The sequence below is a fragment of the Gouania willdenowi genome, chromosome 9 (genome assembly GCF_900634775.1).
Source record: "Gouania willdenowi chromosome 9, fGouWil2.1, whole genome shotgun sequence".
Lineage (NCBI taxonomy): Eukaryota > Metazoa > Chordata > Actinopteri > Blenniiformes > Gobiesocidae > Gouania > Gouania willdenowi.
In genome coordinates, this window is record NC_041052.1 from 23,082,735 (window position 1) to 23,108,341 (window position 25,607).

General features: G+C 38.1%; 1 protein-coding gene across 2 annotated transcripts in view; it reads right to left on the reverse strand.

The window, feature by feature from the left end:
• Positions 1-3,508: 3,508 nt before the first annotated feature.
• LOC114469485 (rabphilin-3A-like) overlaps positions 3,509-25,607 on the reverse strand; it is a 74,791-nt gene continuing 52,692 nt past the window's right edge. For both annotated transcript variants that reach the window (XM_028457029.1, XM_028457030.1), the window contains exons 2-18: positions 19,027-19,116; positions 18,894-18,905; positions 18,569-18,688; positions 16,858-16,987; positions 16,622-16,705; positions 16,363-16,531; positions 13,755-13,937; positions 12,829-12,996; positions 9,895-9,974; positions 9,683-9,757; positions 8,783-8,892; positions 8,557-8,683; positions 8,413-8,469; positions 8,163-8,317; positions 5,379-5,460; positions 5,133-5,229; positions 3,509-5,045 (exon numbers count right to left, since the gene is read on the reverse strand). In XM_028457029.1, the coding sequence (XP_028312830.1) occupies positions 4,915-5,045; positions 5,133-5,229; positions 5,379-5,460; positions 8,163-8,317; positions 8,413-8,469; positions 8,557-8,683; positions 8,783-8,892; positions 9,683-9,757; positions 9,895-9,974; positions 12,829-12,996; positions 13,755-13,937; positions 16,363-16,531; positions 16,622-16,705; positions 16,858-16,987; positions 18,569-18,688; positions 18,894-18,905; positions 19,027-19,100 (1,854 nt within the window). In that variant the 5' untranslated portion in view covers positions 19,101-19,116 and the 3' untranslated portion in view covers positions 3,509-4,914. The remainder of the gene's footprint in view (positions 5,046-5,132; positions 5,230-5,378; positions 5,461-8,162; positions 8,318-8,412; positions 8,470-8,556; positions 8,684-8,782; positions 8,893-9,682; positions 9,758-9,894; positions 9,975-12,828; positions 12,997-13,754; positions 13,938-16,362; positions 16,532-16,621; positions 16,706-16,857; positions 16,988-18,568; positions 18,689-18,893; positions 18,906-19,026; positions 19,117-25,607) is intronic.

Genomic DNA, 25,607 nt, shown 5'->3' on the forward strand with positions numbered 1-25,607 from the left:
TTGTCAAGCAAAATGCATTCAAGAATTTGTGGGAGCTTCACAAGGAGTGGACTGAGGCTGGAGTCAGCGCATCAAGAGCCACTACGCACAGACGAATCCTAGACATGGGATACAAATGTTGTATTCTTCATGTCAAACCACTCCTGAACAAGAGACCACGTCAGAAGCGTCTTACCTGGACTGTGGAGAAAAAGAACTGGACTGTTGCTCATTGGTCCAAAGTCCTTTTTCAGATGAAAATAAATGTTGCATGCTCATTTTGAATTCAACCTCCCAGAGTCTGGAGGAAGAGTGGAGAGGCTCAGAATCCACATTACTTGTGTCCAGTGTGAAGTTTCCACAGTCTGTGATGATTTGGACTGCTATGTCATCTGCTGGTGTCGGTCCACTGTGTTCTCTGAAGTCTACAGTCAACGCAACCATCTACCAGGAAATGTTTGAGCACGTCATGCTTCCGTCTGCTGACAAGCTTTATGGAGATGCTGATTTCATTTTTCAGCAGGACTTGGCACCTGCCCACACTGCCAAAGGTACCAAAAGCTGGTTCAATGACCATGGTGTTACTGGGCTTGATTGGCCTGAACCCCACAGAGAATCTAAGAGGTATTGTCAAGAGGAAGGTGAGAGGCATCAGACAACAATGCAGATGACCTGAAGGCTGCTATCAAAGCACCCTGGGCTTCCGTTCCATTGCTGCAGTAATTCATGCAAAACGAAACCCAACCAAGTATTGAGTGCATAGAAATGAACATGCTTTTCATAAGCCTTACATTTTTGTTTAACATACCCTTTTTTATTGATATTATGTAATATTCAAATTTTCTGAGACACTGAATTTTGGGTTTTCATTATCTGTAAGCCATAATCATCAAAATTTTCAAAAATACAGGGTTGAATTATTTCACTCTATGCGCCATGAGCCTACATCATACATGGGTTTGACTTCCTGAAATGAATGATCAAAAATATAAAACTTTTTCATGATATTCTAATTTTTTGAGATGTGCATGTCAAACACTTTTAGGAGAAAAATCAAGTTAAAATGAAAGAAAAAGGGAAAAATTGCACATTTCTGACAAAAAAAATGTCTTATTCACCTTCTAATGAAAAAACCTCAAAATTTGAAAAATGGCAATATTCTGAAAAAAAAACTAAAAAAAACAATGCCTATGTTTTCTAAATAAATGAATAAAAAAAATTGAGTACCCTTTACATTGCAACCCAAACTTATACTATTTGTTTGAACCTGACTTCTTTGACAATACGTGAGAAGATGAAACAAGACGATCCCACTCAAAACCATGACCCAATGTATGGATTTATAATGCTTTAATATTTAGGTTATGCTCAGGGACATGAGTGGGTGGATATTATATAGCAGGGGAGTCAAACTCATTTTAGTTCAACGGCCAAATACGGAGCTGTTTGAGCCACAGATTTTAGGTTGGAAAAACAAAACTCAACAATAATGTGCCCTAGTTTGCACTTCCACATATAAATGATAAAGTATGTTAGTATATCAGTCCCTGCAGTATCCTCACTTAATTTTCCCTGATTTGGGGAAATTGGGGAAATTTTGTGGAATAATTTGAGGAACATTTGGCAAATTTTGTAAAAATTGAGAGTTCTTTCAACAATTTAAGATTAAAAATGGCTGCCATCATGTGATAGAAGAACTGGAAAACTTTGCTCTGCAAATATTGTGGATTTTAATTCAATTTGTGTATTTGAGATAATATCTACAACTGAATTAGTTGGTAATTTACAAAATGTTTGATGCTTTTTCTATCGTTTTCAGCCAGAATTTGATGCTCTAAAGGATCGGATTTGGACCCCGGTAGTTGAGTTTGACATGTGTGTTGTATGGTATCCTAGTTTTACATTTGGAATTAGTACTTAAAACACCATACCTTGTTCCATAATATGGTTGTTAAAAATTCATACAAGTTGGTATTCAATTATGTTACCAATTTTCCTTATTATAACATTCCACAACTCACGACCTCCTTCTTCTGCTTATCTTATGAGCATTTTTGTAAATTTTGTAGTAAATCTAACACATTCTTTATGTTTATTGCTTATTAATCTGTTGATTAATGAGTACATTTCCATTATTAATAATGGTTCAATAGACACAACCCAATTCGGAAAAACTGCTCCAATATCAATGGTGCCCCAGACACCAATAAAGAAGAGTTCCTCTGGATCTGACAGAACTACCTGGTATTGGGTATTATGGAGAAGAATGGGAAAATGGAATTAGTTCTAAGCATGAGGCCATTGCAGAGGACCTTTAACCTTCTGGTGAGAAGGACAGAAATCTTTAGAGAACCACTGCCCTAAGCCATTTTCACTATAGATGTGCTCCAGAATGAGGTAGGCAAGGGACAATCTGTTTATCATTTAGATGGCCACATTACACTGTTTTACATGTATTTTTTTTTTTTCTGACCTGCTGATGCATGACATTAAAATAAAAAAAATAAAAAAACATAAATTGGTAGTTTTTTCAACCTGGAGGCTGAACTTGCATCAATTGTTTTATTTCACTGTTACCTATTAACAGCGGTGTTGAACAGACACTTGGTCTCATTATCAAGAGATCCTGGATGGTAATGCAAAATATAGCTCAACAGTGCTAATTACTAATTAACTTATTACTTCACAATAAAACACTCTTCCTTTGTGCCAGCCTCAGGCGTGTCTAACTGAAGGATTTTCTGAGTAGTATACAGGGAAAACACATTTTAGAAAGAAATTTGTTCAATTTTCAGATATCTGTGAAATTAAACAAAAATCCTAAGTGATTTGTTTACAGTTATATATATGTGTAAGAGTTTAAACACGGGCAAAAATAATGCTATTTTAGAAAATGCCAGGATTTCCTGTCAAACAAGCCTGGCTCCTATTAACCTAGCAAAAAAAAAAAGATACCATTTAGACATACAGTAATAGACTCCCAAGACTCATTAGTGTACAATGTTATGGTGGTTAGAAAATGCACATATTTAAAGATTTGCATTAAATAAAACACAACAGACTTCTCTTTTAAATTAGACTTTATTGGTTTGTGTAAACTGCAAAATGTTTACATGCAAAGGCTTTTGCAAACATACATATTTTCGTAGCATGCACTACCTATTTACAAATACTAAGAATAGAGAGGCAACATTCCGCTGAAATGGTAAAGTCAAGTTAAACACAAATATAGGTTTTAGCTCAGTGAAAAGCCTTTTTCTTCTTCACAACACTTGAGGATCATCTGTTGATCACTGAAGCTGGAGTGGCACATAGTAGGATGTATGAGTGTCTCTGACACTGCCACAGAGAGGCAATGACTGTACAGAGAATATAAGACATGGGAGGGAATTGATTGTGTGCGATCGCTTCATCACTTTGCAAGAACGACATTTACATCATGTCTGCTATACTGATAGTGTTTAAGGGCTTCTGCTGATGTGCTTGGATGGGTCTTTGTGTGAATGCAAACAAAGCACTTTATTCATAATACACAATTGTCATGCAGAATACTATCTGCTGTGTATCAAATATGACCAAGATTGTGGTTTGGAGGAAGTGTAAACATCACTGTAATTACAATGTCTTTTGTTTTTTTTTTTCCTTTATTTTACAAATCTTTATATATCTTGAACCACAAGACATTTCATGCATAGGATTATTTTATTTTTTTCTCAATGTTTTTTTTGACACTGGGATAACTTGCAGACAGCAGTATAAATTGAGGTCATTCCACTTTTTAAGGTGTGCTTCCTTAAATTTGCTGTGATTAGTGAATAAACACGTACCAAAGCCTTAAGGTTGGAGGTGCAGCAGAGGGAAAGACGCCATATTTTGTGCGAAAGGTGTATTGGGGATAAAAGTGGACCATGATCACCCCAAGTGAACGAAGGGGTTATGAGCACAGTGCATGCAAGTAAAGCTGCACAAGCCACAACCCGCTCCCCTTTTTCTCTCCTGGTTAAAGGACACCGCCAAAATAGCCAGGAGAACACCTGACTATGTGCGTCCATTGTAAACACTGTATTAGAAAACCTCTGAGGTGCCCATGTGAACGAGAGGTTCAGAGGAGTCAAGGTCTCAGGACGGAATTCCTTTTCCTGCAAAATCTAACCACAATTAGGAATTCTATTGAAAAATCAGTCTAAATTTTCACTATCCTGTTTCTCTATAGACACGCCTATATATGACCACAAACTAAAAATTCACAGTTTGAATAATCAAACACTTAAATATTTGTTAAACTAGGTGTGCTATCATTTCAAACCACAAAATCAATAGGCATAAAGTTGATCTATAGCTCATGATCTACTGTCTTACAAGTCATCTGTAGCAACAGTTGTCTATCCTAACCTGAGCAATGTATCATTATGTAAACATTTCTTCATGGATTCATTTATATACATCATAACGTTAAGGGCAGTTGAAGGTGTAGTAGCTGTATGGTAAACGTTCGGCATGCTATTATAATTCAAGAGTTACACTTTCATAACTACATGTAATGACTGATGAAACCCTGATGTGAAATGAACACCAGGCATGAGCACAGTTAAGATTTCAGGGCACCTTAACGGTAATTTTTCTTATTTTTGGCCTCAGTTGCTGTAACATATTGCTATTCATTTTCTCAGCCAGTGCAATTCATGCTCCATTTTCTGTATCCGAGTGTGTTTCAAACAATATGCAGCATCACTGAGAGATGTCCGGGGTACAGAGACACAGAGACAGAAACTCTTGATAACAAAGTATGCAAAATAAAATACATTTGATGCAATGTGTGAAGTGGGAGGAATAGGAGAAAAGTGCATTTGCAGATAAATGCAAAACAGTGAGGTAAGTTAAACTCATGCTCTACGAACGTGTGTGTGTGTGTGTGTGAGACATTTCAGCAAGAGGTTAATCACTGGCAATGTGGTTCTCCATTAGCAGGGTGTGCCAGCGCTCAATCTTCTTGTCCTTGTTCTTCAAGCACTCATACCAGTGCTTCAGTCTCTCTCCTTTGGCCGTGATGCCCAGCTGACAGCCACCTTAGAGGAACGAGGCGAGGCATTAAAGGCAGGTGAGATTTTTCTGTTTTTATTGTATCAAAGAGGCAATTTTCACTACATATTTACCGATGTAGTCATTGGACTTTCCAATGTCATAATCCCACACAGAGATATCTAATGACTTTTTGGCCAGGTCACTGTGTTTGATGTCATAGCTGAATTCCTGAAATTTAATGGAGGCATTTATTTTCTATTATTTTTCAAAGACAGTAGTGGCACAACACATGCTTTCATTACTTTGGCATTAGACATGGAAACACCTCTGATTCTAGAGTAATTAAAAAACACATTGGTTTTACTTTGAATACCAACCTCATTGAACTCAGGGTTTAAAGTCCTCTTCTTGATTTGTGTTTTGTTCTTTCCTTTCTTCCCCATGTCAGGTTTCAGACATCTGTGAATTTGGCATTTGAAGATATTAGATTTCTGTGCATTAAAGCATATACAAAACCCATGACATAAACTTTAGACCAGTGATGCACAACTGCTGGGTCACGGACCTGTACTGGGTGGGTCGTAGACGGCTGATAAAAAGTAAATACTTAATGTGTGTCTCATGTCGGACTTGTCTTTTCTTTTCAAAGAAACTTATGTTGACAGGCATGCTGTGAAATGCATGTTGCACAGGAACATATCCCACAGAGCAGTTTTAGGTCTATTATACGTCTAAATGTTCCTTAAACATCTAGTCTAAAATTGGTCTATCAGGGGTATAGAAAAGAAAGTTTTTTAGACGTCTAAATGTAGACTAGACGTATATTATATTATATATGCGATTAATGGATTACAGTGCAAAGGTTGAAATTAGGTCAAAAAAATAACTAGATGTCTAATATCCGTCTTTTTCTCTATGAACAAATAGCATTCCAATCTGACGTTTTAGCACTTAGTTACGATACGTTCAGTTTCTTGGATGTTATGATATTATTCTTAAAAAAATCCAGGAACATTACGGTGGACGGGCTTCAACGTTACACTTTTCAGGAAACAATCAGAATTTGAAAATACCAGTGGGCGCAGCATTCAGATGCCACTATCAGCCATCTTACTACAGATCCACACATGCCTTCAAACTGAACAAAGAATCCACATTAAAAAGGGTAAGTCTACCCTACCAATGGAACGAATGGATGCTACATAACCACATAAAACCAATTAGAGTTACGTAAATGGTGCACTTACTTGAGGAATTACTACTTCCCAGTTTGTCAAGTGTGTCAGCCTCCACAAGAGTGCATTTAAGTGCTTTTTATTGCATATGCAGCAGCTTCTAAATCACCTCTCATTCCTATTGGTAAAGTTTACATAATAGTTTTTCAGTTGGAGTCACAAATATACAAATGAGTATTGAATTTTTTTGGTATGCGACACCCACACTTTGATAAAAACAAAAATTCATCCCCCTCACTTTTTACAGTATGATTCATTGTTGAAAACGTATTGGTCCAGTTACATTGATTGAATGGTGATCAAACCAATCGCAGCAACAGGTTCGCAGTAACAGGTTCCAAAAATTGGCAAAAATGTGGCAGGAAGAGTGAAAAGTGAAGAAAATGCGATAACACCAGTTAAGAGTGGCAAAACAAATGACAAAAGGTAGCTTAAATGAGCAAAATGTGGCAAACAATAGTGAAAAAGGGCAAAAATGTGGAACAGAAAGAGGCAAATTGTTGGGAAAAGAGGAAACAAGTGTTATTTTTTCGGCAAAAGGTAGCTTATTTGGTTGAAAAGTGGCAAAAAAGGGTCAAGAATCACCAAAAATGTAATAAAAGTGTCAAAAGACCTGGCAAAAATGGACTAAAATTAGGAAAAAAGGGATAATTATTGACAAAGGGAAGATAAAATCTGAAAAAACACGAAAGTATCAAAAGGGTTTAAAAAGTTTCCCCCTTTTAAGATTTTCTGGGGGAATGATAATTAAAATTAGGACATAAAGAACCACATGTTGAGTATCACTGACTTGATAACAGCTTCATCATGATTTTACATTTAATAAACTAAATTGGGAGTTGATACTTGCCCTATACCAGGGGTCTGCAACCTGCGGCTCTGGAGCCTCATGTGGCTCTTTGACTCTTTTGCAATGGCTCCCTATAGCTTTAAAAAAAACTATTGAAATGAATTGTTTTTTTGTTTTTGTTTTTTTACAGAGGCTATTAATGATTAATGACAAATAAAATATATAAAGATATACAGTAACAATTTGTTAACCTAAAATACATCACATTGTGCAATGGCTCAGCCACATTCCTACTTCACCTCCTGCAACATCAACTTTCCTGCACCTGTGGCTGACCTTAAGTTTTAAATCCCTGGTAAGATAACTAAACCAACAAAAACACTATTCTGGAAGAAAATAGAGATTTTAATTGTGTGGGAACAGATTCATTTAACCACCAATGTGCTGGTTAAATATGTATGTTTTATGTGTGACAAGAAAAGAGCAATTAGCATGTGTTGACCACATGATCATGTGTTATCAAATTTACTTTTTGTGGCCCTTAAAATACATTAACTAAAAAAAATCTTCTTTATATAACATTGTGTTATTCGAAGATGCAAGATACTGTTTTATTTCTTGATGTCAATTTTATTTCAAACTGTTTTTAAGTTTCCATTTACATGATCAAGTCAAATGAAATCAAACATTATTCTATGTCATTTTAACTGTATAGAATTAAATTCACTGTATTGTCTTCATTGAGAATGTATTTTTTTGGCTCCAGGAGGACTTTAATCCAGGTGAGATGAGGCAAAATGGCTCCCTGTAGAGTAAAGGTTGCAGACCCCTGCCCTATACCCTTAGAACACCCTCACTTTTAAAATCGCTGCTCCACCCGCGCTACTTATTAACATGCAAAACACTTACCAGGTAAAAAATGATATTATGATTATCATAAATCATCAATCATAAAATCTGTTTTGTAAAATCTCAGATAGGTGTGTATAAAAATAACAATATATTGAGTTAGTCTATTGCCATAATGTAATCTACAAAAGCATAATGAAAAGGTTTGAAATGTCAACAGATAAAACAATTCCAATTGGATTTTTTCTTCACTTTGAAGATGTTTTGGGTGTTTTTTTCCAACCTACATTTTGACATATGGGTCTGAGTAGCCGTTAGCATCCATGGCGGCTAGGTGAACGCAGCGGACCACGCCGACGATGAGGCGGTTCAGCTGGGTGCTGTACATGAGTGAGATCAGGATCCGACCGCGCTCCTCTGACTCTGAGCCCTCTTTTCCTGTCTGAGCAAAGCAGGAGAGATGGAACGTTTCAGTATGATTCACAATTCACACCTGTAGGAACCTCGTTAGGACATGCTGTGAAAGTCAAATTTTGCCTCATCCTCGTAAAGAGAGATGCCTCTGGCTGCTCCAGCTGTTGCCGTCCTCTTTGTCTGTGGGGAGCACATCACGGCAGGTCAACATGAAATTAAGATAAAGGGGAACAAAGTTTGGGTTTTCTGCTGCAGGGCTTCACTCACGGGCACAACGCGCTCCAGACACACGTTGAAGTTTTTCTTCTGGTTCATCTTCAGCTTCTTCAGCGCCACTCGGGTTTCTCCAATAAACTCATTATGCCCAAACTTGTCTTCATCGCAGACAGAGAGCCTGTGAATACCCGAGAGTCTTTATCCAATCAAGGAATATCAATCCTAAGAAGTCAAATGAGGTCAAACACACAAAGACAGGATTCTTTTTTTTTTTTACCTGAGTGTCTTTCTTTGCATGTCCTCATCTGTGAGGCCATGGTAGGTGAGCACTTCATTCCACACAGGATTGCGGGTGTTTCTCAGTGTCTTTGTACGCAACTTATTTGACTGAAAACGATAATGTAGGTACAGACAAGAAAACAACACTGCATTTGTGTTATATAGTATATAACAGGTTTCCTCAAATTCCATCAGCAAGATTTTAGGCTTGATGCAGCAGATGAGCTTCCCTCTGAAATCCTCACCCTCCTATTTAGCTTGGCAGATATGCCAAAAAAGATGTTCACTTCTGGAAGGAAGCATAGGAACGTGTACATGAGATCCACGCTGGCAAACCAACGTTTCCCACTCAAAATCAAGAAATCCAAGATGGCCACCATCCGTATTGCTATTTTTTCATAACTTTGGTTCTATTTGGCATAGAACCATGGTCTCAGTGGCAAATTATAGGTTTTCAAGCAATTCAGTGATATATCTTAAAATACTGTAAATTGTGCTCAGAGCAAGATCCATGATGGCCGCCATCCGTGTTGCAAATTTCAATCTTACCATAACTTTGGCTCTGTTAGACGTAGAAACATAATCTTTGTGGAAAAAAATAAGTTTTTGGGGACAAGGATTTTCATAGAATAGCTTAAAATACTATAAATTGCGTCCAGAGCATAAAATAAGATGGCCATCTTGGATTCCTTGATTTTGAGTGGATTCATTAAAAATTGATTCAGCATACTCAAAAACTCCCCACGTACAAATGTTCATGCTTTCTTCCAGAAGTGAACATCTTAGTCTAAAATGGTGACATATCTGCCGGGCTAATTTGCTGCATAGCAGGATGGGAGGGTGATGAATCTTTTCAAAGAAATAAAAGCCTATAGTCTTGGAAAGGCATGTATTTTACCTTACTGGCTCCTGGCAGCAGATGCAGCTTGACATAAGGATCAGCCAGTCCATTTGAATCCATGGGTTTCAGCCCCTGAGGAGTAATGGAGCACAATGCTCATTGCATCACAAAAAGCAGCAAGCAATCTAGCTAAAGTGCTGTTCAGGAGCTTTTTAACATGAACTACTTGATTGTAACTGTCCCTTTGTGGGAGAAGGAGAGAGTGGTACCTTGGCTTTGACAATGCTACAGTGTAGGCTGTTGCTTTCCTGTTCGTAGAGAAGAATGAACTCAAGAGAACCCAGAGTGGCTGAAAGAGACGCACACCAGCCACTGCATTAGACAGCAAGAATACAGCAGCTCTGTTCCTGAATTATTAACAGCATAAAGGTGAAGAACTGTGTGCTCTGTTCAGCCTGTGAATCATATTTAGCATATAACAGTCCTGATCTAAGAAGTTAGGCTGAAATAGTAAGCATGGACATGAAAACAAACATATCACATCACTCAAAACTACGTCACCATACCCAGTGGTTCTTCAATGCTATGGCCATAGGACTCAGGTTTATGGGCCAAAACAAACAAAACTATTTTCCACCTCCGACATTCATCTAATGTATGGATGAAGTAGTTTTGTGTTATTCAGACTTACATTCAGTTTATTGTGTGGTATATTTGGATTCATTTTAATCCAGGTGTTGCAAGGTCAAGAGTTTAAACTCTGGTGGGATTCTTTTTTATTTGTACTTTGATTGGCTTTAGTTGGTCTGCTTTAGGTACCGTATTTTTTGGACTATAAGGCGCACTTAAAATCCTTTAATTTTCGCAAAAATCGACAGTGCACCTTATAATCAGGTACGCCTTATATATGAAATTAACTACTGTGCTTCAATTTACTGAACTGAAAAAGTGAGTGTATTGTTCTGTATTTTATGTGTTCAACCTGAACAAAGTTGAGAGTTATTGTTAATGAGTTGAATAAAGTTTCACTTATCTGACTTTTATTTCGCTTAATGCGTCTTAATAATAATAATAATAATAATAATAATAATAATAATAATAATAATAATGATAACAAACCGGCTTACCTTATAGTCCGGTGCGCCTTATGTATGAAAATAGACCCAGTCAGACCCATTCATTGATAGTGTGCCTTATAATCCGGTGCGCCTTATAGTCCAAAAAATACGGTAATTTAATTATATTTTGGTTGGTTGGTATGGGTTCAGTTTTTTTCTATGACTCTGTGTCTGTTCGGATCATAGTTTTTTCAGTTTACAACACCATCTATCTTGTCAGTGAGAAGGTAAAGTGACAATAACTTAAATAAGTATGACTTGATCCACCCTCTGGTCTCTCACAGTTAAAGCTCGTCTTCCTAATTACCCTCACTACTTAAAGAGTATTTGAATACTAAGGGAACCTTTGCTAATGCTTTGCAATGTGCAATAACTTGTACGAAGGATTGCATCTGTCAAATACTCCAAATTACATGAGAAAACTACTGCAGCCTTTATTTTGCATGTTTAAAGAGCAGGTCAAAGCTGTCACAGATTTATGCAGAGATGACTGCTGTTGTTCATACAAGGTCTAGACATAAGCAAAACAGAAGCCAAAGGTAAGAATTGATTATATGCTCAAGTTCACATTTTCAGAAGCAAAAATATTTTAATGAATTAAAAATAGAATCATTATATTTTGCCATCTTTGCTTGACTTTATCTGCTGTTCTTCTTGTTTGCAATGCCTTTCAAGAGATAGCCTTCCATTAATGTGTTTTTCCAGGTTAGATATACATTTGTTAGCAGTAATTGAAGAATATCCTGAGCCTCCTCTTCCATTAATACCTTAAACTCAATGACTTTAACTTTCATTGTGCGCTTGCATTCACTCGGCTTGCACATTTTCTATGTTGAACACCGTAACACATGCAAGTTGCAACGCCCTCATTTAAATATTTCAGTTTACACCAATTTTGTACATGTTGCATTTGCAATAATGTTACTAAATCACCCACAAAAAATGAACAAATAACCTGTGCACTTTTTTTTGGATCTTTACAAGTCAAGGCCACAGTGTTTGCTAGTCCACTGTATCGTCTTTCTCAGCAATTCCTTTTCTCTTCAGTCGGAGTTTTGCTTCTTTTGTGTTTTGTAAGTACTTTTGTTTTTTATACACTTTTGTTCCTTGATTTGGTTGCATTAAAATTAATTTGAACATGATTGTGAAAGTATTGCTCAGAAACAATCATGTTTATGTGCCCAATAAGTGTATGTCCTTACATTCAGTCGCATGTAATAAACATACATTACTTTACTTATTTTCCATACTTGCCAAGTAGTCCGCAGTAATATTCCACCCAATCACAAGGCTCTAAACATCTCTAATACAATGAGTAATTGCAGTCATTACACAAAAAAGGGTTTATTTAAATGGCATGATCCTAAAGATTTACAAGAACAGAATATGTTAGAATTAATAATAATTATGGCTTCCTTGTGTCTGTAGGTGTCACTGTTTTTAGAAGAGCATGTTGTGTTCATAAACATCTGAGACATTTAGACCCCAATAAGACACCTTGTAAACAAGTGACCATCAGAGGACACTGTCAACAGCTGGACAGAGAACAGGCACAAACACTGCTCTTACAGTTTCATCTCTATCTCCTCCAGGGACCAGCAGACAGGGACCTCAATAAGATCAATTAAAACCTAAATCAACAGGGACGACATAAAGCCCTCTTTATGAAATGGGCTAAACACACAAATTGCATGACACAATTCTCATTATTAAAGGGATGAACAGATTATGAAGCTCAGGCATCATAGCGAATTTAGCTATTTATATCTTCCTTTGCCTTAGTTCCTCTGACAGTGATTTACATATTTCAATTGTAAATGTTTTTTTTTTTCTTCTTTCTTTTTCAACAAATGGAAAGCATGGCTGTTGACTCTGACAATTGAACACATCTGAAATTAAAACATGAAGCACAAATCAAGCCTTGACACTAAATGACTCACAGCCACTGAGCCACGTTGATGCTGAACGGAGATGTGTTGTTGGTTTTTTTTTACCTGGAATGTGTGGAAATATAAGTGTTGAGCTGCACAGTGTTAACATCAACCACTTCCTTCAGTGTGAAGGTTTAGCAGATGGTTCACTCACTGGCTTCATCGGAGTCGTAGTCGTTGGCCTCTTCCTCTTCGTCAGCTGGGGGAGGCTGTGGGCGAGCAGCAGGCTGCCTCCTCTCCTCTCTTACTGCAGGAGGCGCTCTCTGCTCTGGAAGAACTGGTCCAGAAGAGTAAGCAGCACCCACATCTCCTGCCAATGGACCTATTATAACCACAGTTGGTCATTAGTGACAGTACAGTAAACTGACACAGTGGCAGCTCTTTGGTAGAGAGCACAGGGTTGTGTCAAATATATTGTACTGCATATAATACAGGCTGACACAATCTTAGGCAGTTTGCATGTGTTAGTATTAGTTTTAATGGTATATGTTTTTTTCTATAACTATCTGAATTGAATTGTTGCTCCATTCAACCTCTGCAACCCTAGACCTTTTGGCCAAAGATCTACGTGAAATATTTTTGGTAAAGTTGGATTTTAAAATATAAGAGAGACATTGTTTCTGATATGTGATGTATTTATTCTTCTAGCAAGACTTGTAAAAGAGATATTTCACATCAAAAAGCATTATTTCGATCATTATAGAATCGTCAATTTTCACCTGATAATCACCTTTTTTTCTCTTGTTTTCCAGTCAAAGAAAATGCTAAATATAAAGTACAGTGCATGACCTCTGAACAGCAAATTTGGGCGGTTGGGGTAGGGGGGACATATTTTATCAACATTAAAATGTTTGGGATCTTTTTCAAGTCTCTCAAAAACAGGCCAGTTGACTTCTTTATGAAAATGAAATATAGTCATCATAAAAAAAGAGGAGCAGAGTCACTGCAAATGTCAGAGTCACTGCACCTTGTATTCAGATGTAAATTTATTATACTTGTACTGTATAATGATAATATGACACTTTATTTAACACTATATTTCCTTTTTATTAACTCATTAAATATGATAACGTTTTTCACCTTGCTGAGACGTATTGACAGAAGCAGCAGCCTGAGGCCTGGCACTTTGGACCGGCACCATCCTCTTCATCACCACTGGGCCACCCTGCTCAGCCTCCTCGGGTCCGGCCCCGCCTGTGGCCATACGCAGAGCAGGTTTGGGGGCCACAGGTGGGTAACTAGTTCTGGCCTTCGGCTCTGGCCCTGAGAAAAAACTATTAATGTTGTAATCACAGAAGCACACGAAGAGAAGAATGCATGACCACAACTCTATGGTCTCCTGCTGCGTCTGAGGCTGTTATTTTCCCCAGTTTCTCTCTGGATACTTTTGATGTTGCCGCTTTTACCTTGCAAAGGCAATGACCTACATACAATACAACAAGCTGTGGGAGCAGTGCATGCAGAAGCCGTGTAGCTTGCCTGTGAGCATTGATCTCACCCCCCCACCCCCATCCCCCCTTTCTTTTTTTTCATATTGCGCAAGTTATCTCGCTTAATGTGTGATCGGGTCATGCCAGCAGCACCTGGAAGATCATTCCAAGTCACATCATGCACCTTCAAATGCAAAACTGAGCACTTCATCTTTCCTCACTGCAGCTATAGGCGGGGCTGCCCAATTTAAGAAGCAGATAAAAGGTGGGATAACGAAGCAAAGGAGAGGTGGGGTTGGCTCATTAGGAAACGCTTGATAAGTAAAAAGTTAAAAAAGTAATATCTCTCTAAAATGTATAGATGAATTCAATATCAGGCTATCAGCTATAGGTAATGTCTAAAGTAAGTGTTTCTAAAGAAGGTATGATGTTAGTTAGCATCCATTGTGATGACGTGAGCCGACTGATAACACAGCGACTGCAGCGTGATTCACGGATTAGTCTCGATTAAACCGCATCGACTATGCTGTCAGTGCTTCACGGAATGTTCAAAACTGAAAAAATGGTTAAATCATGCATTACAGCCTTCCATAATCTATTTCTCAGGTTTAACACAAGGTTATTCAAACATCTTGCATAGTGCGCAAACACTGCCATGTCAGCCAGTTCAAAAAAGGACAATTTGTTCATTTTGTAAGCTGATTAGCCTCGCCGGCTACATATTCGATATGGAGGGCGGCAGTGTCAGAGCTGAGGTGCAGCTTTACACTAATGTTCTCTGCCATAAATCATCTCTTGGTAGCTTCAAGGTGTAATTGCATTTTCGCAACTTGCCCCAATGTCAATATGTTCCTATTTTGGGGCACATCCGCAAGGGCAAGCATAGGAAGCAAAGAGTGCATCAGAAAATGTCACCTGCTGGTTTTGAACGGCTGAAATACCAATCCAATCTCACAGGGGATCGTGAAACTCTCACGTTAATTATTCTATTGCTTGTGTATTACAACAAAATGTGCTCATTCTTTTCTTGCTGCTTTGAATGACTTTTGTTTTCATACAAAAATATGCTTCAGATGGAAAGAAGTAATGCTGGAATTCGATTCCTCGGTAAAGCCCACCCATTTTGATCAAGGCCCACCCAGTTTATCCAATAAGCAGCCTGAGGAAAGCTTTGAGTGAAAGCTTCTCAGCTAATAAGAATCACATGAGGACTGCCCACAGGCTGCAGCGTCATCCGGAAGTCACTGTCCTAATGCTGCAAAGTCAGAGCTCCCACTCGATAAAGTCAGAAATGAGTTCTCCGACATCACATACTGTACCAACGGTGGCACCCGCGCAGAACCACGTCAGTGCTAAAACGTTGATTAAAAGCCTTTTAATGCCAAAAAAAGAGCAAACAATATTCACTATGTTGTGGAACACATTAATGAGGGCAAATTTTATTTAACTTCATTTTGATTTTACATGAGCTGTTCATCATAAATTCAAAATGCTTTTGAAAATAAATATTTTTGTGCCTGCTGTCTTGTTTTTAATACCTTACGTGAGACACTTTGAATGCCTTGTTGCTGAAATATGCTCTGGAACGCTTGGAGATCAGAGATCAGAATTTTCAACTCAAAATTGCTCAGTTCAGATTAACCAAGAACGCAGCATCAGTGCTGCGGAAAAGCGCTGAAACTGATTTTAACTGATCAATATAATATATTTATTCCTAGCAGCACCAAAAATATGATCAAATCGTGTTGGCACGCACTGAACAATTATGTACGTCACAGTTTTGCGATCCCCCCATGTGACTGGACTGGAAATAGGGTTGAAACCCTTTGATTCACACATTCTTTTACCTCATTTTCATCTCTTAACAGGATATTTCATGAATCTGGGCTGTGGCTTTTGGAAAATTAGTCAGAGAACGCGCATTTTGTGGTAAATTCTCACAAGCAGCTCAAGCACATGAACATTGTTGATGCTGAGAACTTGCCTGTATCTAGGTGCTCAGAGGCAGGAGTCTGACTCTGAGTCTGACCTAAAAAAGACATCATGTAAAAGCATCGTGATTGAACGTACTGTAATCTAAAGGCTATATTTGCTAATAGAACAAACCGTGTGCATCCCTTACAATGAAAACAATGATAATGGTTGAGTTTAAAATTGAAGTCAATTATTTTCCCCAAAAACAGAGTCAAAAAATTGTGACGTTATGGTAAAAAGTAAGTGATAAAGTGACAGGACTGAGACAGATGTGCAGTGTTTACCTGCAGGCTGTGGATGGGTAACTGCCTGTTGGGGCTCAGACGCTGCTGGCCCGGGGGGCTTTGCTGCCTCCTGGGCTTTTCTTTCTTTTACTTTAGATAAGGGCATGGGCGATGGCAGGAAATGCTTGGGAAAACCTTTAAAGAACCAAGCACCAGACCTCTTCCAAACCTGACAAACAAACCAAATTTAAAAATAGAGTAATGTTGAAAGCTTATCAAGGTTTATGATTCAATTATGATTGACTTTTCAGGTTCTCACCTCTCGCTGTTCCCTACAGATCTTGCACAGCCACACAGCACGTGGCCGACTGCCACACTGTGTACCGCACTTTGTGCACATATTCTACAACACAGCAGAAGAGAGGATTTTCTTTCTATTTCCCATAATATGGATCATTATTACACATACTCTTTACCTACACGGTGACATTTGTGTTTTGCCAAGTCTCCATTAAATAGCACATACACCTCATAATAGTTGAACTCATTATCTACCTTTTTGCAGTCCTCACACACCACTGAGCTGACACCGGGTGATCCCAGCTGCTCTCCACACAGCAAACAGCGGGACAATCCATCCCCACACACAGTCTTCTTCATGTCATCCAGGCGGTTTATCAAGCGCCTGTAAAAGCACAGAGACAGAACCTTTTTAAAAGATGACCCAGCTAACAGGGTTGGGGTCAATTACATTTTTCAATTACAATAACGTCTTCAATTATCCATGTTCAATTACAACTCACTTATGATTACGGTGACTGGCATTTTTTCCAATTACAACTAAAATGACTATTATTATTTTTCCCCAGAAAGCCACAAATACGTTTTCAATTACTAAAATTCAATTACAATTAATCACTATTACTGAGCCTGAAATAAATAAGGTCATAAAACTTAACCTTCTTCTTGTGTTAGCTTTCTGTTAGCATCTCTTATTATTATGCACGTCGGTTTTGACCCATGTCTTAAATCGCTGTAAAATACACTACAAACATATTATCTGTCATTGTTTGTTTTCATCTCATTTTCCTTGTTAGGCTTCCTAATCAATGAAAATATTGGTATTAATATTTTTGGTGTGGACGTCTGAGCCTTGACAGGTAAACTTGATATAAAACATATTTTAATAATTATTAACTACGTATGTGTAAGCCAAACATCTGTAACATTGTTCGCAGTTTTAAGTTTAATTCATTTGTAATTGGCAGTTTTTATATATTTCTATACTAATTACAATTACAAAGTCAATTATCTGAACTCAATTACAATTCAATTGTGACTATAATACCAATATATTTTTACAATTACATATAAAACAAGAAGACATAGTCATCAACATCCCCCGCCAGATTGGTTGTCATTATAACTCACAACCTTTTCCTAAATGTCCTGAATCTAAGAACTTAGATGTATACATAAGAAAATATTATCACATCAGAATATAAAATTACTATCTTAAACTTTTTCGAAGGAAAGCTGTTTCAAAAACGGAACAAGGGCAAAAACAGAACAAGGGCAATAACTCCAGAAGGAATAATTGTCATTTTCGAACTCCATCAAGGTATTGATACCCTGTAGCCACACACCGAATTTGGTTATTGTATATTAAACGGTTTCTAAGAAAAGCTGTCCCCTTTGAAGATACCTTGAACAGAGTCCAAAAAACGCAATATGGGCAATAACTCCGGAAAAAAAATTGTGCGCTTCTCATTTTTTAACTCCATCAAGGTATTGATACCCTGAAGCCACACACAGAATTTAGTTATTGTATCTTAAATGGTCTCTAAGAAAAGCTGTCCCCTTTGAAGATACCTCAAACAGAGTAAAGAAATGGGAAAAAGGGCACTAACTACAAAAAATATAATTGCACGCTACTAATTTCGAACTCCATCAAGGTATTGATACCTTGAAGCCACACACCAAATTTGGTTATCGTATCTTAAACTGCTTTTGAGAAAAGCTGTCCCCTTTAACTCAAACGGATGGACAGACAGAGCTCAAACCTATATCCCCCTTCACACTTTGTGGCGGGGGATGATTATGTAATAATTGTAATTAATTATCATTTATGAGATTACAATTATAATTGACCCCAACCCTGCCGGCTAATCACGCCTAATGTGTGCAGGTCATCAATCTGAACAGGTGATTTAGTTTCAGTTTATTCCTATTAGGGAAACAACAACAACATGTTTCTCTAGCTCACCCAATTCTTTCCTGCTCCATGGCTTCCATCTTCTCTGCGCGGGCGATCACGCCATTTATAATCTCCTTCTCTTCATCTGTCAGGTCTGGACCAGAGCCTGGCTGCGTGGTCCAGTTTCCCCTGTCAGCCAAAGTAATAATCTAGTTGACTGAAGCTAACATGATTTTCATATCACACATTTGCACAGACATAATATACTGTTTGAACGAACAGAGCAAAGGTAATGAACGGGCCGACATCATCAGCACATTAAACGGATTTCCCGAGCATCGTAAAGCTCTGATAGAGACATAAAAATTGATAAACGTGCAAGTAATCTACTTACTGCTCTTTATCACTGTGTCACACATGAGATGGGAGCGTGGGGAAACAAAAAGAGAACAATAAAGTACCGTTACTGCATTGTAGGCATTGTAGTCGGACACCTGAATACAAAACACGTTGACAGTGTTGCTCACCTGGCATGCATGGCCCTCTGCTTGTCGTTGGACACCCAGCAACCCGAGCTGCTGCTCATCACAGTGTCTGTCATGCTGAAGTGTCTCAGTCTGCATGTGGATGGAAATATAAGAAACACAAATGTGCATGAATATAGCATGTCCAAAAACTAAATTAAGGTAAACTGTCTTTAGGAGGTCTTTAAATGTCATTTTAATTAATATTTATGGCTGTTCCCACTACCTTTAACTCGTGCTGATCACACCAACCCCTAATTGTCACTTTAGGTTATCAAAAAGGTGAAACTACAAAAAAGAAATTACCCCACAACAATCAAATCATCCATATGTTCTTAGTCGTGCCATTTCTGGTAAACGTCCAGCCACTTTCTTCGATTCACGTTGGAGTTTCTACCTATTATGTTGTTACCCACATGGTACATTTTGCATAGCACTGTTTTAGAGTTCATAAAGGTAGCTATACTTAGAGCCTGAGAGTTTTTTCTTTTTCTTACTATTTTTAATTGACATAATAGGTGTTATTTCATTTAAAAAAGAATTATACATTTTCACAAATGTTTTATTCTATACAGATGCCTTTGTGGAAAATAAATTAAGTTCCAATTGTGCAATATTTCCAATCCTCCTTTTTAAGTTTTTACATGTGATGTTTACTGTATGCAAGGGAACCGTGACAAGATTTATTACCAAAAATAAACGCGGGGGGTGAAAGTACCTAGTAACTTTTACTTTGAGTACTATTTAATTTACCTACTTTACTTGTACTTGAGTATGACTTACTTGTACTTGTACTTGAGTACAATTTCAATACTTGAGTATATATATCAGTACTATTTACACCTCTGCCTATTGGTGTTTGAATGAAAGCATATCTCATATCACGTCTTTGCATTTTTGCTTTGAGCTTGGAACCATGATACATAAATTGCTAGCTAAAAACATTAACCGATACATATACATAGACCCCTTTCCCTTCCCTCCAACCTCATTTTAGGTCACATTATATATATATATTCGTGAAATTAACACTTTAATCCACCATTTAATGTGATGCCCCACTGGGTGTACTCCACCTCAAACATCATCTGTGGAAAATGCAGTTAATTAGTTTTTGGAAAAGTGCCACATACATTTTTAGCATGTCCCACACAAAGGCACATAACAGCTTGCTCTGCCCTGCCTTTTCCAGGATTTAGCCCTAATAAAGTTTTCCAGACCCTTCTTTACGATGCAGGGCTGGTGCTGAATTAGTTTGGTCACTCACATACAGTATTTGTCAAGAAAAGAACGCACTACATCTAACGTAAACCTATGCTGACATTGGGAGGCAGTGGGTATGTATGTATGTATGTATGAAGAAACCAACACAATCACATTTTATGACAAATATCGGCTGATAATTAGATGTTAAAGGCGGCACCAGCAAGGAACCAGCAAACCCCTGCAACAACTGGATAAAGCTAAGAAAGTGAAATATGAATGAATTACTATTTACTTGAGTTAGATTACAGCTACCGCAGCAGTTATTCAGCTTGTCAACTTTGTTTTAAAAAAAATCCCAGATACGTTCAGGCTATAAACAACTGCAGGGAAACACTGTAAGGGAATAATAAAAGCACAACAGTAAAAACCAATGCTGACTTGCATTGTGTCTGACAGCAGCAGACCTGCTAAGTGTGCACAGCAAATGGTACGAAGCTCACAACAAGGCGAGCCTCCTTCCATTAGTAACCAGAGCGAGATGGTGCTGAAGAGGAAGTCCGGGTGCTTGAGTCTTGAGCTTACATGCGGAAATAAGGCTGTTAGAAAAAAAGGCAGGCATGCTCAATTAATTGAGCAGCTGTAAGTGAAACAGAAGGAATTACTTCTAGCTTGTGAGACGACTCATTCAAAGGAACAGATGGTTACACAGTGTCACGCTAGCATTCCTGAGTCGTCTCTGTTTGTGCCCTACCACTAATTTATGACGACAAGAATTCTCATCCTTCAGGTGGAAATGTGTGCGTGAAGTTGGTGGATGACTGTTGATTTAAGAAAGTGCCTTTTCGTACAGTTGCCGTACGAAAACCCCCGGTGCTATTGGTACGTTTACCGAAGTACATGTACGTAGCGTCTTAGGGTTATTGTTAGTCTTAGTCACGTGACCTAAACTGGCCAAATAGGGGCGCTGCGTACGGATAGAATGTCGGTATATTGATAGGCAACTGTACGGTTAGCCACTGCCTTGATTTAAAATGAACTGCTGTCAGGTGTCTTTTAACTTGGTGACAATAAAGAAGAGAAGAAAAAATCCAGAAGCTTTAATGAAGTAACAACGTAGTTAAAACAGGTAAAAGCTTTGTGTTAATGGTGCATTAGCAGCACAAACTATTAAACCTAATCCTGTTTGTGTATTTGTGGCTACCTTTGGCAGCATGGTGGAAGTTGTTAGCATTTCTGCCTCACTGCAAGAATCTTTTTTTTTTTTTTTTTTTTTTGCTGCAAGAATCTTTTTGATTAATGGCTGAACCTGGAACCTTTCTGTGAGGAGTTTGTATGTTCTCCTTGTGTTTCAATGGGTTTTTCTTGTACAGTCCATAAACCTGTATGCTGAGGCAAATTTAGACAAACCTCGTTTAATCTGCTTTAAGGAAATTTTCATTTCTTTCCTTCTATACTTCCCTTCATTGACCAGGTTTACCGGAATGTAGTGACGGAAGGGGAGCCTCGAAATTGAAGGCGCTAATTGCCTGCAAATGAACCCCCTGCACAGTTTGTGTGCAAACACTGGGACATAGGACATCATTCATTTTGGGTGTAGGAACTGGCTGCAGCAGGAAGCTTGGAAACAACATCTTATAAAACAAATTAACTGATGATGAGAAATAAAGTCACACTCAAATTCAAACACCCATTAGACCGAGGTGTCATGTAAAGGTGCTAATGTGCCATCAGGGGTAACTTAGAGTTGAGGGTCTTGCCCAAGGACACTTCAATACATGGACAAGTTTTGCTTTGGAAATAAACCTCCAAACTCTCAATCAGAAGACAACCGTACTACCATCTGAACCTAGTTACCATTGAGTGAGGTTTCAGCTGATCTTGTAATAGCCTGAGGTTTTCCTGGCAGTGAAAAAGTTAATATGGAAGTAAACTAAACCAATTCAAAATGAACAATGGTGGTTTGTGACAAAAGCTGCCACTAAAATATCATTGGACTCTATGGCTGTTTTTGAAATCACAGACTACCGTACTAAGTCTGACGTCAAAATGAGTATGTAGTGCATTCACATTTTTAATTTTACTTAATTTTTTTACATGTTCATTTCGGACCTTAACAACTAAAATATACAATAATGCAAAAACAATCCCTAAACTTCCATACACACCATACAATATATCTTGTCCGAAAAGGAGTAGGAAGAACCAAAGGCTTTTCATGTCCTACTCCAAGTACTGATTTTTAATAATCACCACAATGTGCTTTTATCATTTTAATAATAATAATAATAATAATGCATCAGTTTTATATAGCGCTTTATCATAGATACTCAAAGTCGCTTTACAGAATTAAGGCATTATTCTTTCACTCCACACTTAGTGGTGGTAAACTACTATTGTAGCCACAGCTGCCCTGGGGCAGACTGACGGAAGCGAGGCTGCCATAGTGCGCCATCGGCCCCTCCGACCACCACCAACACTCACTCACACACTACATTCATACTAGGCAATGTAGGTGAAGTGCCTTGCCCAAGGGCACAATGACAGATACCACTGGGTGACTGCCACCCCACTGTGGCACCTGGAATTCTCTTTTATCATCCATTTACACCCCCCCATTCATTCATTCACTCCTTCACCCTCCACATTTTGACTCACTCATTTATCTTTAATATTTTCATTCAAACATCTTCAGTTTTACGACATTAATACTCATTTTGATGTTTTCGTGTAAACCGTTCCACAAAGTCACCCCACAGACAGTAAAGCAATTACTTCTGAGAGTCGTTCTTACAATGAGTTGTTTTAAATTTTGTTCTACCCTCAGTTTATCCCCTGCCTCTCTGACCATAAACAATGAATTTAAGTTATCAGGTAATAATTTATTTCTGACTTTGAAAACTACTTACACTGTTTTAAATCTGACCAAATCCATAAATTGTAATGCTCTTGACTTCAAGAACAGTTGATTGGTGTGGTCTCTGTAAACCACTTTATGTACAATCCTTATTGCTTTTTTTTTTTTTTGCAATATACATAATGTCTGTAGGGTAGTTTTGTAGGTGTTCCCCCACACCTCAACACAATATAGCAGGTATGGCAGTACAAGTGAGCAATTTAAAATAAATAATGCTTTTTCATTCAGATGGTATTTGGCTCAACCCAACACTCCAACAGTTCTTGCAAAATTTGTGGTCCAATATAACTCGTTTATAGATTGTATTCATATACCCTCTCAATATCTATATTATTAATTATCATTTTCACATCTATGCTTGTTTTACGGTTACCAAATAACATGAATTTTGTTTTGTCCAAATTCAGAGAGAGTTTGGAAAGATTGAGTATAGAAGAAATACTCGGATGTATACTATATCAGGACATTTTTGAAGTATGCACAGTGGTGCCCACTGTCATACTCAACCAGCCCATGATGCATTGCGAGGATAACGGAATGTAAAATCATCCGGGGACCGGCTTCAAGCTAAAAATCTAAACTCCTCGTTGAAAAAAAAAGCATCTCTTCTTGTCCTCCATTAGTTTTTGACGCTTTTGTAAATAGGGCTCTTGATTTGAAATTAACGGGAAGTTTTGTCAGTTAGTACGTTAGTATGCTATTTCGAACACAGCCTATACCTGCCAATTGCAAAATTAGATTGTAAAAGCTGGGTTCCAACCTACAGAGGACAGTCTCTCTTACTAAATTGTCAAGAGTCGGAAAGGAATCAATTAACAGCTCTACTTCATACCCAAATACATTTGGGTATGAAAAATACTGTTTTAGGGTTTAGTTACTCTTTAAAATTACCTGTATGAGTTACCAAAGTCCTCTATTGAGTGCAACACATTTACCAGTATCTGCTTGCATCCCTGATTGTTTTATTTATAATTATACACGTATGGTGTAGGAGGTAAATGGGTGAATGAAAACATTTTATGAACGTTGTTGATATAGTGATATGATAAAGGGTAGATAAATTGAATTGAATTGTTTCTCTTTAATAAGGTGCAATCTGCAAATGTGTAATACTTAGGAATTCATCATTCTGGGCGAGTTGTATTTTCCGTTCGGAAAATCCTCCACCGGAGCAGTTCCATTTTTAGTACCTGTTATATCGCCTCATATCGCCTTTGACTTCATCTGACATGTTTGTGACCAAATGCAATGCAGCGGTTGGACCAAACAAATGATTATCACCATAAATTGACTATTTCTGTGGTTAGGAGAAGAAAGGAGGAAAAGAAAGCGGCATAGCAGCTCTGGTGAGTGATTTTGATTCTGAAAACAGCTGATACCTCTGCTGCTGCTGCTGCTGCTGCATACACACAATGAGACAGTGTTTGTATGACTCACAATCACATAGCTGGCTGAAAACAATGATAACAGTGTGTGCATACCAAAAGAATATTGCTTTGGTGATCACTGATCTCCCTCGCAAGAGCGAGGCATGAAGTCAGCGTCTACAGACGAGCTTACTCATGAATATGGATAAGTAGGCTGCAAAACAGCCCGTTTTTAGAACTGCTGAGAAACTCTGGAAAACAGGCGAGTTTGGGAAAATAAGCCTCAAATACTATGTTGTTGGGGTTCTAAGAACAAATGGAGATGGGTGAAAAATAGCACAATATCGTGCCTTTAAAGGTATTTTGAGGGAGTGGAAGGGGCAAAATGGAAAACAATGCACATATACAATAACTATAGCAGCTGAAGGTTAGCCATGAACAGCTGAAAATGGTCATACCATAGGTAAAAAAGGTGAAGGTGGAAGGAAAGAAGGGAAATGTAAGTAAGTTAGCATCAGGGAAGAGCGAGCAGTGGTGGGCGGGGCAAAGGTAGGTGTTCAAAGGCGTTTCTGTCTGTGTGCATGCTCGTGTGTGTTGGCTTATTTCTCATTTTCCAATGAACCTCTAAGTATATTTAGGCTAGCTACATATGTGGGTTCTGTATGTGCATTGTCATGTGCAACCTTCTGAGGGCTAGTTTATGTTTGTGTGGAGTCACTCAGGCCTTTGTTCATCCAGGCTTCAGGCAGGAGCAACTCGACGAATAAAAGCCTATGCTTAGATATTCAAATTGTAGCATAGAAAGTGCTGAGCTAACAAGTGAGAGAGAACATAAGGCATCGCTAATGATAATGATAAAAAAAAAGAAATCGATAGGTTTTCACTTCTTGGCTCATCACAGCAGCAAATTGAGAAGTTTAGAGATGGTGAAAGAGCAGCCACACTATTGTCTACCTCTCTCAAAGGCTTTCATTAGACTGCATACTGCGTAGCACACCTTTTGAGGTTTAATCTTTTTCTGTCTGCCTGCCTGTGGGACTATCAGAAAAACAACAAATTTGCTATGCTATCAATAGGCACAATGGGTGTGGGTTTTC